Genomic DNA, 15,543 nt, shown 5'->3' on the forward strand with positions numbered 1-15,543 from the left:
GCATGACAACAGAGTTAAGGTGGCGTTATTTCCAACACCTGCCGAATTTCATTGGGGTTTTGTTGCTTTAAATTGTTTCAACTTAAAAGTCTCTTAACTAAAGTTGTTTAATTCCAAATTACCACCAAACCTGTAACGAAGGCCAAAGGTTATTTAAACAGTGAAAAAAATTAAAAAATGAGAAAAAAAGGGAACATGTTAATATCTACATAAAGGCTATGTTAAATAAACAATTAATATTTATCACATGCAAGTAACTGCATACAGGTCTAACCCAACTAGCTTGCCCTAAAAATGTTAGTGGGGATTATTCCTTAAACTCTTTGTATTTTTTTAATTTTTATTATTATATTTGTGTATATTTCAAATTTGAAATTTTACAAAAAGCTGCATTTGTGTACGACGTATTTTAGCAGGGCGGGACCCTAAATCAAGTTAAAGAATTCATTGTCTGTTCAAGGATTTTTACTGTTGCCAGTACTCTTTGTATTGCTTGTAGGTTAATTATCTTGATTCTATAGGTCTACTTGAGATATAGTAGAAAAGGGTGCCGTGGATAATGTAGAGTATGTTATCTTGGTGTGGTCTGTAAGAAATGCTTGAATCAAATTGCTGCACAATATATGAGGACTAGTGTTGAAATCAATTATCCTCTTGTGACGAAATGACCTCTGCTCAGTAGGAGTATAAGTAGGGGCTAAACCAACTCCTGAGCCCTCAAACGTCTACAAACCATAAGTGATCCCAATCATAAAGGTAAAACAGACACAGTTAAGAGATATACCTCCTTCACCTTTTGTGTAAAGTTGGCCAAGGGAGGCTGTACTCTCAAGAGGGGTGTGAATGTGATTCAGTAGCAACCCAAGCAGCAAAATATAACAGTCCAAAATAAATGGAAATTCAAATCAAGGTATACAAAAAGATATACTTTAATTTAACACAAAATCTGCTACTAGAACTAAATGGAAAAACACTGTACGAACCCCACACCACTCTTGTGGAAAGAACAGAGAATATGCCCGGAAAGAAGGATGCAGCACTCTGAGTAAGAATACAGGGGTGATAAGGCAATTCAACAACTACAATGTTCTCCAAAAGGATATGTATTTTGATGAAACAGGAGCATAAGTGACTTAACCATTGTCTAAGGTCCAAAGTGGGCTTGGGGGTCAGGGGCATTTATGGGTCAATAGTACTTTCTTTGAGATTTGACAGCGTCAAACCATGCATCGTGCTGTTGTGTGAGTGGATCAAACCCAGTTCGGTTACGCCGAGTTGTGTTGGCCCAAGCAGCGAGGTGCAGTCGAATGGGTTTGAATGCAGTGGCTCAGAGCAGTTCAAAGGTGGTATTCGAGCGATGCAGGTCGGAGTGCTCACCAGGATCTGTTCAGAGTCGAGCCGGTTCGAGACATGTAACCGCTGGGAAGGGATGATGCGTGATGATGCAGCGGTTTAAGTCAAAGGTCGACCATGGTTTAAACCAGTGATCATGATTCTGTTGTTCTATGAAGGGCGGGACGAGGCTGAGCCGGGTCGAGCCGTTCAACAACTGCTGGTTTGGATTAATGAGAAACACTCCAGCAGTTCGAATAGAGATCAGCAATGAGTGATTGATTCAAGCCAAGCAGATGACGGGCTAAGTGCAGCGTTGAGCTGGTTCTAATTTGGCAGCACAGTTGTTCCAAGGTTCCGTTCCGTTCCATGCCAGAAGCAGCAACTGCGGATCCCTCTGATTTGATGGCAGCAAACGAGGTGCAAATGCAGTTCGACAGGTTAGATGCGGCAGAACAGGGAGCCTTAGCTGAGGTGAACTAGTCCTCCAGCTGCTGTGAGACCCACTACAGGGGCTCTGAGACTGGACGAGTCTGACCATGGTCTGCTCTCCAAGCATAAGGAGGTTTGGTGTAAAGTGGCAGGTTATGGTCCACAGAAAGATACATCCCCAATGTGCCCTGCAATTAGGTAAGGAGCAGAACTACCTGTTGCCTTGGAGTACTCCTTCTTCATCACACCAGTTTAGAGCTTTGGTAAAATCAACTCTCCAAGAGAGGTCCAAATCAATTCTTCCTCGAGTGTTTGTGCAAGAGGGAATCAATGAAAGAGTGGGAGACCCATACTATTAGACGCAAACGTCTACAGGTGATTGGGCTAAAGCAAGCCTGCTTTAAGGGTGAATTCTCTGTCCTTCAAACAGGTCCACTTTGTCTTCTGACATCAGACCCAAAGTGCTTTGTCTTAAAGGAAGCGGACGGGACAGAAAGGAAGAGAGATATATAAAGAAAACAAAATGGTGGAATCTTCCTCCAGCTGTTCTAAGATCCCCCTGTCCACACCAACCCTGCCCCTTTCCTTGTTGATATCATCAAAGACCCTTTTGATATAGAGCATCCTGGTGTGAGGTTATCCCTTTTGGGATGGGTGTACCCTATGATTCCTGATTCCTAGGCCGGCTACCACTTGGAGGCTGTCTCACTGGAGAGAGCTGCTACCTAACCTCACAAAATACAAAAAGAAGAGAGGCATAGCCATCCAGTATCCTTCCTGCCACTTAGCAGGGCCATGCTGTCTGACCAGATTACAGATGCCCTTCCACAGCTGAGCTGGGATCACAGTGCTGACACCTGTACGATATCAAATTGATGTTGCCACGATACGTATGAGAGATGCTATCCACCGTGCCCTAAACGCAGGTATGGCTTATAATGTCCAGTTTACAACTGGCAACAGGATAGTATTTTTAGTTATGTAGTTATGCACTTCGGGAACAGAGGTGCATATCTAAAATGCAGCAGATCAGGATACTAATCCAGCAGGGCACATGCGAACACCATGTTTTTGGCTTGGAGTTGCCCGAAAGGGGGTCTGGTTAGCAGGCCCTCCTTACTGAGATAGAATTACCTGAATAATTTTATTGTAAATGCAAATAAGAAAATCCAGAGCTTGTACACCCTTGCCAGATGGCAATCATTCACACTGCTATATTAAGATCAGACATTATACCGGATAGTTGGATCGGTGTGGACACTGAGAGAAACAACGTCTCAGAAAATAAGCGGCATATTAATAGGTAACATATTGAGTAATAAATGAAACCTAACAGGTACTTTCAAGTTAAACACCCACAATGGGACTTTCAACATGTCCCTCTGTGCAGGTCTTAAGTAGGCACTCCAGTAGCCTCCAGCCACTGCAGGAGTTGGCCACTGCTGTGCACTGTTCTCACATTCGCTCCAGTATATGGAGGACTGAATTCCACCAAGTCAGCATTGCAGTTGTAAGCTGGTTGTAAGGGGCGGTGGTGATGTGAGTGCATCTCCCCAAACAAACTCTGGGCACTGTAAGAGTGGCTAAAGTGGGTGCAGAACTCCTGGTCCACATTTACTTATTTAGTGGCAGATGCTGGATTATGAAGCAGGTCACCATAAATTGGAAGACTTGCGCAAGGTTGGGCACATGCATGGTTTGGACCGTCCTCTGGGCATCTACAACATTAGATCCATTGTTAGCCGTCTCAAAGCCCTCTTGTAAACCATAACGATTGGTTGGCTCAATGTGACACAAGCATCAGTATTTTCAGCCAGAGTTCAACTCCCCTGTGGAACCTGCTGTCATTCCCTTGTATCCACGCGTTGACGTGTTGGTGATTGACATTTGGAGGCTGCTGCCCGGGACCCTGCTGGGATGGCATATGGGAAAGGTGACCCCTACAGTGTCTGGTGATGGTCATTAAATCGGTGCCTTAAACGCTGGTCCACAACTCCATTGATATGTGGATTTACCCTCTGAGTGGTCACGTTCTTTTCCTGCTATTTCTACAATATGATTCTAGAGGTGTGGGAATGGAGTTCGTGTCAAGAAGAGTCCTCTCAGAATTTCCCAGGTGGGATCAATGTGGTCAAGAAGCCAATGCGGATCCATGATTTTCTACATAGAAGTAAAGCAGTAAATCAGTTGTCAACATTACATCATGATTATCATTAAATAGTCACCCTTCTCTGTGTCATTTGTGATGTTTTGTGACATGCACAAACAAATCAGCAATGATGGGTTGGAGCACTGCGGGAAGAAGAAGTTACCTGTGTGCCTTGGGATTGTGATTGTGTTCTGACATGCTTGTGAAGATCTGTGAATCTGGAAGATTCTCCGGTGTTGTGGTGCAGGATGGTGGAGTAAATGTGCCCATTGCCTGCAGTTGAGGGATGGAAGGCTGCCCTTTCCTTTTGCCAAGCATGTGGGTGATGCCAGGTCCCGCATGGGTGAAGAGCGCAAATTGGTACTTGGCTTCCATGGAAAGATTCTGTATGTGCATACACAGCGGGGGGCAGGATGATCTTATTGCTTTTGCGCCATAAAATAACATCACATTCCTGATATTTTGGGAGGGTTGAGATAGGCCCTTACCTTCCTCCTTCTTGGGGTCTTCTTCTTGTACTTTGCAGAGTGGATTCTGTTGACTGGGGGGCAGTACTGTTGATGTGACTGATTGCACAGTCTTACTACTCCTAGTGTGTGTTTTTCTGGACTGTTTTGGAAAAAAACTGTACACCAGCACACAGAGGTTGAAGCTCGATTTCTGTGTACAGTGCTTGCACTCAACAACTCCATGGAATCTTTTCTTCTGTCTCTTGGTCTCCTTGGTAATCAGTGGTCTCGTCAAAGTGGAGCTGTTTTGTGGGATGGAGGATCATCTTTTCCATGCTCTTCATTGTCATCTGTTTCCCAAAAAAGGTGGGGAATTTTCTGCAATCACCTCTTCTCCCTCATATGTCGATTTCTCTATTTGTTGCTAAGTTATTTCATATCTTCTCGCTCTTGCGTCGGGGTTGGTGGTGGATCAATGTCTTCCTCCTCCTCTTACACCTCATCCTCTAGCACTGCAAAAGCACTGCATGCACAATGGTATTTGTTCCTGATTCACCACATTCTTTTGAGGCAGATAGCCCTGTTATGTGTAGAGGAAGAGGCCTGTGGCTGCTGAGTCAACATGGTGGCCACATCCTCTCTCCTCTGCCCTTCATTTCCATGAACCTCTGTGGCTACCGCTCCCTGCTGCTCCTGGAATGCATCCTCCTACTTGTCAACTCCACGGTCAAGGTACTCGCCCGTATTTTGCATGTACACCTCAACCACTCTGTCTCTACCACAACCTCCTCCTGATTGGTAGCCACATCCTCTTTGTCATCCTCCTGCTGCCCCTCATCAACCACTATCTCCTCCTTCTCAATCATGGCCTGGGCCTCCTCAACCATTATATTCCACACTTCAAGCTCCATCTCAAACTTCGGCCTGTCTTTCCTCCACAGGCTTTGACTTACCTTGCTGGCTGACTGTGTCAACGCCTGACATGTGGTTGAGGAATAGCTCTATTTCTCATCTCCTCCACAGCACTCCCTCCACATTGAAGGACAGGTTGCCTAAGGTCCCAATGTGCAAAACACAAATGTGCCTAAGGTGCCTAAGGTGCATACTGTCCCTCAGGCATCAATGTGTAAAACACAAAAAATTCATAAGGACAAAAAAAGGGATTCTTGCAAGACTCATATGATGGGATCGTTTTTTTTTTTAAACAAATGTAGCTGGGGGATCGCACTACGTACCTTATTCGGAGACAGGTGTAGGCGGGCACACAATATACATCTTATACCTTAACTTACAACTTGACCTACCTCTGACCTGTCACCAAACTCTGCTTTCCTGGGTTCGAGATCACCCCCCAGTGAGAGCGCTGTGATGTAGACAAGGGATGGAAAGGCAAAGGTTAGGGTAGGAATTCCCCCAAACACACCTTAGGAGAAAGGCACTGGGTTAGAATAATTAGCACAGAAAAGGAAAGGCGGACAAAGGAATGCTGGTGTACAGTTCTTTAGTTGTTGTTTGACAAGCGTATACTTGTTCCTCCGGTACACCACTATATACAAACGCTATTTACCTGAACCTAATCACCTGCAAATCTAAAAATATAACAATAAAATAATACAATCCTTCGATTGAAAATAGAAATTCCTTAAAAATGGGTACAAAGTTTCTACAGTGCACTGTATAAAAAACTTTATATATAGGTTTCCTTACTTCGGAGACAGCCTGGCCAGGGATGTCTCAAGGTCTCAAGGTCCATCTTGATTTTCTTGCAGATGGATGGTGGATACTCTGACAGGCAGCAGCTGTGTGTGGGGGCCCCACAGTCTTTTTGTCGGCTCCACTGCGTATGCCAGTCGCAGCATTGCAGCACCCCACAACTCTCCTGAACGGTTGCCTCGTCTGCCACATGTGGTCCAGAGAGTCCTGGTGGGCCATCTGGCAGGGGGTGGCCCCTTTAAATAAACTACGTGGCGCAGGAGGCTTTTTTAATGCTGGGCACTCCCCGCTGTGGGGAGCGCCGTTAATTAGAGTCCCCAGGACCAGCACAAAGAACAGACTGCCTGTGCGGTGGCCGCTCTGAGTATGGGTGCTACCTTCTTATTGGGGGAGTGCCTTTCTAGAGGCCCGGACCGCAGAGGTGAATACGGCGCGGAGTGGAGTGCCCGTCAACACTCGTTGGAGTGGGCTGAAACGGTTATCCACAGCGAGAAACCTTTGTGTGTGAATCCAAGAAGTCTTCCTGTGTGTTCGCAGTCAACTTATGAAGCGCGGGATCGTATTACACACCTTATTGGGAGACAGGTAAGAGGCGGGTCAAGGTGCAAGCGAAGGTATAAGATGTACATTGTGTGCACAGCTATATCTGTCTCGCAATAAGGTGCGTTTTATGATTCCCCGCTTCAAAAACATTTCAGCCGTTCACTGTGCACAGCACAGGAAGACTTCTAGGGTTCACGCTCAAAGGTTTCCCTACAAAGACAGGAAAGGCAAGGTGCTAGGAAACCTTTTGTTTTGTAAAAGTTTTGGGGTGACACAAAGTGAGCATGGGAAAGTACAAGAGGAACTTCTTTGAGTTTTGAAACGTTTGGTAAAATTGAGTAAGGGTAAAATGGTAAGTAAGTATAGAAAGGAAGCCTAAAGAACATGTACAGACACATTGGGATTAAAGCAGGGATCAAGAAATGCCAAACTCACAACAAACAACTATCACCTTTCTCAAAAACACCCCAAAACTAGGTCAAACCACACCAAAACTTCTCCAAAACGACCAATGTACGTGCTTGTCCTGTCCACTCTTAATTCAAAAGCAACTAAAAACCCAATAAGGAACCGGGAAGCAAGACTGGCCTTTTAAAGGCCTGCAAACCTGTTTTAGAATATCACAGTTCCTCTGAATGTCTGGTCGAACTCCCCTCTCAAGTCACGGGCCTTGTGATTGGACAGCAGATCTCAAACCCCACCTTGACACCCGCATGGGGATTCGACCCTTGGGAAATCTTGCCCAGAATTCCTTGACTTTTGGGAGCTTTGAGCACCTCTAATTGCTAATAACTCTGGAATGCAAATTAATGAGAATATGGTTGACGATACGCTTTGGGGGATAGGGCTGCTAATCCCCCCTCTTTACACTGGTGCTAGCCACTGTTTTTCCAAAATGTACTTCACCTGAATGAATGATTTTTATGAGCAGTTTTTGACTCATTTTTTAATGTATTTTTCCGAATATTGTGAATGGATGTTTTTTATGCTTCGCCGGTTGCAACATATTTTCTGTTCCCTGAGCCTGTGCAAAGCCCTATAGATTATATATGGAGACAGTAAATATGATTTGGTGAAAGGAACTGTTAGCATCCGCACCCAGTCACAGACAAGCCATAAATCTCGCTCTTGACGGCTTTGGGATCTCTGCATGACGCATGTTTACGATGTCTGTAGATAACAAGAAGCCTTTTATAGAAGTGAATACCTTCAATTTACTGACGTGACTACATTAAAAAATTATTCCTTCTGCTTTCTTGCTCGGTTTATAAGTGTCTGTCTTGCATGTTTTCTCTCTCACAGTGCACTAAAGATCAGCCACCCGCAAAGGAAGACCTTCTACTTTGCAGCGGAGAACCCGGAGGAAATGAACAAGTACGTAAGCCTTTCCTTCCAGAATGTTCCATGACAGAGCTCAGTGCGACATGGAGGGATTTGCCCTTGTCTAGTCAGAACTTCTAAACGCCATGGCCATAAAATCATGAGGTTGGGTGTCCTCTGACTGGATGATTGACTGATTTTCTTACTCACACACTTGCTAACTATCTTACACTCACCCTTTCACTCACACATACTCACTCAATCGCTCATTCTTTCACTCATTCACTCTCCCACTCACTTCCTACATGCAGAAACAGGCTTGTCTTCATCTTTTTTAAGGCTTGAGCGTCGCTGCTATTGTCGTTCAACACAGTCGCTTGGATGCCAAATAGCAGGTATTATTTTATTATATGCCATGCTTTGGCTGGCACATGTGTCATTGTATTCACACACAGCCATTTGTGTCTTGTGGGTTTTCTCACCCTGAAGAAATGCCTGTTATGGCTTGCCGATGACATCATTGCTGCACGTGACTAAAGTTAAGAACCAGTTGTATTTTCTAATACCGTACATCCTGTATTATTCTTGCCCACCCGCTACAATTATTTGTTGCTAGATGAAAAGTGCAACTGTTGTGTTGCCGTCAAACTCCTTTTTTAATTTTAGGTTGTGGACAGAATCCATTTTGTAACATACAGTGGGTGGCAGCCAAGAACACGTAAGACCTTTGACCCACTGTCTTTCTCCCATTTAAAATTTGAGCAAAATAAATTCAGCTCCAGCTCAATGCCAATGAAACAGAAGGACAAATATTGGCCTTAAAAAAAACCAGGGACCAACATGACCTGGTTTCTTCTTTCCCTCCCTGTGCTTTTTGGAAAATCAGACCAAGGAAGCAGTCTGGAACATCGGATTCAATTTAGACAAAGAATGAGTCTTTAAAAATGTTTTTGATTTCTCAGAAATTCTATCTTTGTGCCCCAGCCTATTAGAATAGGAAACAGTCTGGAATATCGGATTTAATTTAAACAAAGAATGAATCTTTAAAAAAAATGTTGATTTCACAAAAATTCAATCTTTGTGCCCTAGCCTATTAGAATAGGAAGCAGTCTGGAATATTGGATTCAATTTAGACAAAGAATGAGTCTTTAAAAATGTTTTTGATTTCACAGAAATTCAATCTTGGTAACAGCCTATTAGAATTTAAGGTCAGAGAGATAGATTCCTACCAGATCCCTGTGCTCCTCCTTCGCTCGCAATCATATAGCAGCGCCCACATTCAGGCTGTTGAATTTATGATTCCCGGAAAAAGCATCTTGTGATGCACAAACTCTTGACATCTGTGTATAGGCAAACTCTTGACATCTGTGTATAGGGATCTTTCTCTGCTTACCAATAAGGATGTGGTCCAATACGTGAGGACATCATCGTCCGCATATATTTCCAGCCCCAGATGGAGAACGGTGTCAATCTTGTGAGAGAAGGAAGGGGGCTAGTATAGATTACATACTAGCAGCGCTAAATCACAGACACAGCTAATTGCATTCCCCTTTTCTATTTGACACATATATGTCCACACCTGGCCGTTGTCCAGATCCCAAAGAAGTCCAAAACACATAAAGCAGCTGGGTACTCTCCCATGAAACTACGGGCTAGACAGTGACAGACTCTGCACTTTCTCCGAGTGAAGTTTAAGTGTATGCAAGACAACAGTTGGGCAATCTTATTCTAAGCTTCCAGATGTTGTGGGAGGATTATAGCAAAACTGATCTGATTGCACCCTGCACAGCTATCTGCTGTTACGAGTGACAGTTACATGTTCCCTCTTGTGAACTTGCACTATTATTGACCCATTGCAAGATGAGGGTATCAGCTTGATCTGTGTAATGCTTGCAAAGGTGGGGCACAATATAAGCACCAGAGTTCAGGTATATGAATGAGTTCATAGGGAAACCACTATCCCTGCAAGGTAGCTATGGTGTGGCCCTTGTATTGCACAACAGGCGTTATGCATGTACCTTGTGCAAAACGTTCATTGAGCAACACAAAAAAGTGAAATAACGAGGAGGATGGGTCTTGCTAGCGACAGAGGAGAAGCAGTAAGTGGGGAGGAGGGAATCGGGGAGGTGGGCCTGGGAATAGAGAGAGGAAAGAGGCGGGGGAGTCAATGGTATATGTTCCGGGAGTGTACTCTGGATAATGACAGGGGGAAAAGGTGCAGGCAGTTGGGGGAGGGAGGGAGGGAGGTTTGAGGGATTCCGGGATGTCCCCCAGAGAGTCAGGAGAAGCATGGGGAGGTAGCCAGGGAAAAGGGGAAGTGAAAGGATATCCTTTTCACGAAAATCTAAGTGCAATGGGAGTTGCACATAGAAGTGCTGCCCTTGCTTCAGAAAAACACAGGTGCCCTTGGAAACGGATCCCAAGATCTGCATTGTGAGCTTTCCCAACTGTTGGGATTGCCAGAACCACGAAAGTGATGGGTGGAAGGTTTTAAATGAATCTGAACCACTGGCATTGCTCTGGGCAACGTTCCACACCACCGTTTTTTAGCCTATCTGCGCCATTGTAAAAGAGGTCCAGCCATATGCAAATCAGTCAGGTACTGCCACCAATGGTAGCAGCCCAGATGGAACTGCTTGACGAACTCATCAGCATCTTCCTTCAATGCACATAATGGACACGACGTCACGTTTGTGGTGTTGCTCAGCAGGAACCCTTTGCCAATCATCGTGTCCATGATGCCCACTCGCATGATATCCACTTCGCCTTGCCCCAGAGAAACATATGAAGATGGGATTAGACTTTAGTTGTGGTTGAAGGCGACCCTCTAATCTGCATCCGGCTCCGGTGCAGTTTCACCATCCTGTCTGGATCCCCTTCTCTGCTCAGCTTCTAATTCTAAAATCACCTTCTGTAAATACGTTCGATTTGAGAGTATTAACACTGTAACCGAGGAGGGCTTCAAAACAAATGTTGAGCCGCCCCAGTCTCAGGCTGGCATTTCCAAAAGAGATCTGCGACAGTCAGGCAAAGCCGGCGCATCTTCCCAGAAATCCAATACCCATTACATCGAATTTTAAATTGTATGGTTTGTACCCGAATAGCTAGAGACAGCCATGTCTCTTTGAAGGAGTAACATTGAAAGTAAAATATTCCTTGGCGGCCCGCTACCCTTTGACTCTCTGTGGTTGCAGCCTTTGGAGGTGCAGACAGCAGTCGGATCACTGGTGCCTGCATCCCAAGACTGATAGACAATGCAGAATATGGATGTTGCGTTGTAACCCCTGTCAAGCACCTGCATTGCGAATGCATAAAAAGGCGGTCCCTTTTAGACCAAAGCAAAAGAGGTGATGTCAGGAAAGTGTAGAATTAATCTTAACCTCTGGCATTGCTCTGGGCAACCCTCCAGACCATTGATCTTCAGCCTGCCAAGCCATTACAATAGGGGAAAGGTCACCATTGTTGCATTTGCTCTTGCAATGAGCAGAGCACGAAAGCCACCGCTTCAGTAGTCATGAGGCAGCCTATTTTTGCATATTCACTTTGTCCTGGAAAGGACCACTACATCCGGACCATGGCGCGGTACAGACACTGTAATGCGATCAGGGCACATCGTAAATAACAGAGTCAGAATCTCGATGGTAGAGGCAGTGGTGTGAAAGACGGATATCACATCCCTTGTAGGCTTGCTTAACTAGTTCTCCATCCAGTAACCTGTGGGTTCTCTGCCTCAGACATAAAGTTGCTGCAGTGTTGGGCCAACTTACCTGTCAAAATGGATCGACCACTAGTCATTTAAGGCCCTGGGTTCCTCTCACATCACCTGATTGCAGCAGACTTAGATTTCTTCAAATGAGAGCCTGTGCCAAAGGGGTCCACCTATGTAATGCAGGCCCATTGGAAAAAGGTTTAGTCTAAATCATTTTTTTTTTAAACCTTTATTTAACATAACAGCAGACATGTTACATCACAACAAGTCATAAACAGAGTGTGACTAGGAGGTGTAAAATCATAAACACTGAGGCACAATGAGCTGTCAGAGCCATAAAACAGCACCCAAACACCCATCACTGAACATCCTGACCATTCCTGCGTCCTAGGGCCTATTCAGGTGTTTCATCCCCCTCATCGGTTTGCAAGAGATTAACCCAAAAGGGCCCCCATATGTCTTTCGGCCGGCAACTAGGCGCGACCGTTGCTATGCAGCCCTCCTCCCTTTCATTAGCGTACGTCAATTCTCTGTGCTACTCAACCGCCCTGGGGGCAATTTTCGATTTCTAGTATTTCAGGATGCATTTCTTTGCAATCATACAAGCTAAATAATCTGTGTATCTTTACATTGACCTTTCTTATATCTCCCAGGAGATACTTAGGGGGGGAACTTGCCAAGGGTATCTGAGTAATGTCATACAGTATTCCCGCTACTTCCTGCCAAAATTGTGCAACTGCAGGGCATCCCCAGTACATATGGAAGGAGTCGGCTTCTGCACTACCGCACTCGTTCTTGATATCGGCATCATATGTTGCTGGAAGCCCACGGCAGTTCCACAGCGGGACAAACCCGCAATATAGAGCCAACACATCCAGCCTTTTAAACAGTCTTTCCCATGCATTCACTGTGATGCAAACTAGGTCAAACGAGCACAAGTCATCATGACGTCCCCCAAGGATTATCGTCTTCAAATTCGTTGGAGCAGCACTGTAGGACTCAAGGTCTCGATGTATCAGGCCTGGGTCAACAGAATACCAGTACCCGGCTTATTGTGCCTGAGAGACAATGTAATACAATTCAAAATCAGGTGCTACTACGCCACCAAACTCATAGGGTTCTGCCAGGCCCTCCCACTTTATCCATGATGCCCCAGCACCCCACGCATAACCGGTTACCAGGGATCAGAGTTTTTTGGCAACATTTTGCACAAGCCATATGGGGACAAACGGTTTGGGGACTACCACCATCTTGAGTAATGAAAGCCTCCAATGCAGGGACATTGGAATCTTTGGCCACAGTTGTAGCTTAACCACTAGAGCTTCAAGGTATATCTCATGATTATCAGTAACCAATGATCGATGCGAGCGCGATACCACCACGCTTAAGTACTTGAATCCATGTGGAACCCGCCTAAACCCAGCAAGACAGCTCGGCATGGTGATGCCATCTGTTAGGGGGGATCAGTTCCGATTTTGCCTCATTTATTTGATACCCAGTTAATTGCATGAAACTATGTACCTCCTCCATCATAGGTGCTAAATTCTGTTCCGGATCACGGACATATAGCATTGTATCGTCTACATATAAAGATATGACCTGGGGAGGGCCAGCTATACGGATACCCCTGTGACCATGTCTATCTCGCATCTTGCGAGCTAAGGGTTATATTCTTAAAATAAACAGCAATGAGGAGAATGGGCATCCTTGCCTCGTCCCCCGTCCCAGTTTTGCATGCTATGCAGGACAGCAAAGAGGAGCTTCCAGGAGACAGAGTCGAAAGCCTTTGCTGCGTCCAGTGAGGCAACGACTGCCTCTGCGCCCAGATCTATCTGGGAAATAGCACAAAAAAGCCTGCGCAAGTTCCACACTGTCGATCACTCTGGAATGAACCCAGACTGGTCCGGATGAACCAGTATCGACATGTATGGAAACAAGCATGTTGATAGGACCTTGGTGAAAACCTTAGTATCCAAATTAATAAGCGATAATGGTCTGTATGAGGCCATGTCAGCCACTGGTCTACTTGCTTTTAACAAAACTGTGATTATAGCCTCAGATAATCTGGACGGTAATCAGCCAGTCTGTAGGGAGTCATCCCATACCTGCAATAGCTTGGGTTCCAATACATGTTGTATTTCTTTATACAGTTCGATACCTATCCCATCTGGGCCAGGAGCCTTCCCTTATGCTAGTGTCATAATCACATTAGTGATTTGCTCAAGGGTCACTGGTTGATTTAATACTCAGAGAGCCTGGGAGCGCTATGTCCTCCAAATATTGGGTTAAGTCCTCATCTGAGCATTCATCTGTATTAGCATATAAGGCCTCATTGTATCGCCGAAATTCACCATTGATCTCTACAGGTGTAGTAAGCATTGTACCTGGCTGCGTTCTAATACCATTAATATATTGTGTTCCCTTTTCACCTCAAACCACCCTAGCTAGGAATCATCCTGGTCTGTCAGCTTCCCCGTACCACCGCGCCTGGACAGTTTGGACCATAAGAAGGACATCTCTATCCGCCAGCTCCCTAAACTTCAGGAGGTTCCCTTTAATCAGTACGAGAAGCGATATGTCATGTGAGGTGCCATAGTCGTTTCTGAGGTGTGGTAAGTCTGTCTCCACCACCCACAAGTCCCTTCTAACCCCTCATAAGGCACTGGAGGTTGTGGAGATCAATTCTCCCCTCAGCCACACCTTAAAGTTCTCCCATACTATGGAGTAGTGAGGCACTGACCCGTCATTCCTCTGAAAGAGGTCCTCAATCTTGTCATGCAATCCTGAGATCAAGTCCACATCAAGGAGACATGCAGAGGGCATCCTCCAGAATGGACGGGAGACACTAGATCCCCCCATCTTATTGTAAAAAATATTGGTGAATGGTCCAAAATGGTTCTCGGACAATTCACCCAAACAAACACTTGTGCCATCCAACTTTCCAAAAGCAACCAATAATCAATCCTCGACTGGGCCAGGTGGACCGATGAATAATATGTAAACTTGCATACCCCAGTGTTATGGTCTCTGCCCACATCCACAAGCTCCATCTGTATCCTAATTTGGTGTACCATCCGTCCTGCCCCGGTGAGATCTCATTAGGAGCCTCTTGATCTGTCTAGCAAACAGTATCGTATGGTATTAAAATCCCACTCCCCAGATTATCGAGGCAGTATCCCGACCCAGTAAAACCTCCAGTACACTTCCATAGAATTCTGGGTCATCGATATTAGGGCCATACGTGTTGACCAGTACCACTTTCACACCAGAGCTCTTCCCCCACAGAATGACATATCGGCCCTGAGGGTCAATGCTGCGCTTATCCTCCTGGAAGCATAATGCAAGATGTATCCCTCTAGCTTGTTTTGAATAGTCAGTTTAATCACTTTGATTGCCCCAGCAGGGTGCAAACCACCTGTTGATCATTCCCTGTGCATGGGTTTCTTGGAACATCACTATCTTTGGGCCGTGGCGATGTATATATGCAAGGACGTTACTTGCCTTGATAGGGCTATTAAGTCCACAGACGTTCCATGTTAAAAAGGAGATTCTTTCATCAATTGGCCGTGTCTACTGCAACTAACATACACCCGCTGCCCCCTGCAGCACTATCTGAAATGTTGTCAGGCCTAGTACGATAGTCGCTTGTTTTGTTCCTCCCCTCCCTTTCTGGACCCGTCTCCCTCACCTTTTGTTTTCTCCGGCTTTACCAGAAATGTTGTCAGGCCTACTACAGGAGTGGCCTGTCTGTTTTCATTTTCTTCCCACTCTCCCCCTCTCTTCTTGATCTATGTTTTAGCTCTTCCACTATCTGAAATGTCATCAGGCCGAGTACGATAGTTAATTTCACATCCTTACTGTTCATGGCCTGTAAGAATGTCATTGTATTTTCCCTT

General features: G+C 45.2%; 1 protein-coding gene across 1 annotated transcript in view; it reads left to right on the forward strand.

The window, feature by feature from the left end:
• Nucleotides 1–15,543, forward strand: part of CNKSR3 (CNKSR family member 3) — a 1,181,575-nt gene that overhangs the window by 973,125 nt on the left and 192,907 nt on the right. Inside the window, exon 19 of the mRNA XM_069607750.1 lies at nucleotides 7,921–7,992. Coding sequence (XP_069463851.1) covers nucleotides 7,921–7,992 — 72 coding nt within the window. The remainder of the gene's footprint in view (nucleotides 1–7,920; nucleotides 7,993–15,543) is intronic.

The sequence above is a fragment of the Ambystoma mexicanum genome, chromosome 4q (genome assembly GCF_040938575.1).
Source record: "Ambystoma mexicanum isolate Mex_15411 chromosome 4q, UKY_AmexF1_1, whole genome shotgun sequence".
Taxonomy (NCBI): domain Eukaryota; kingdom Metazoa; phylum Chordata; class Amphibia; order Caudata; family Ambystomatidae; genus Ambystoma; species Ambystoma mexicanum.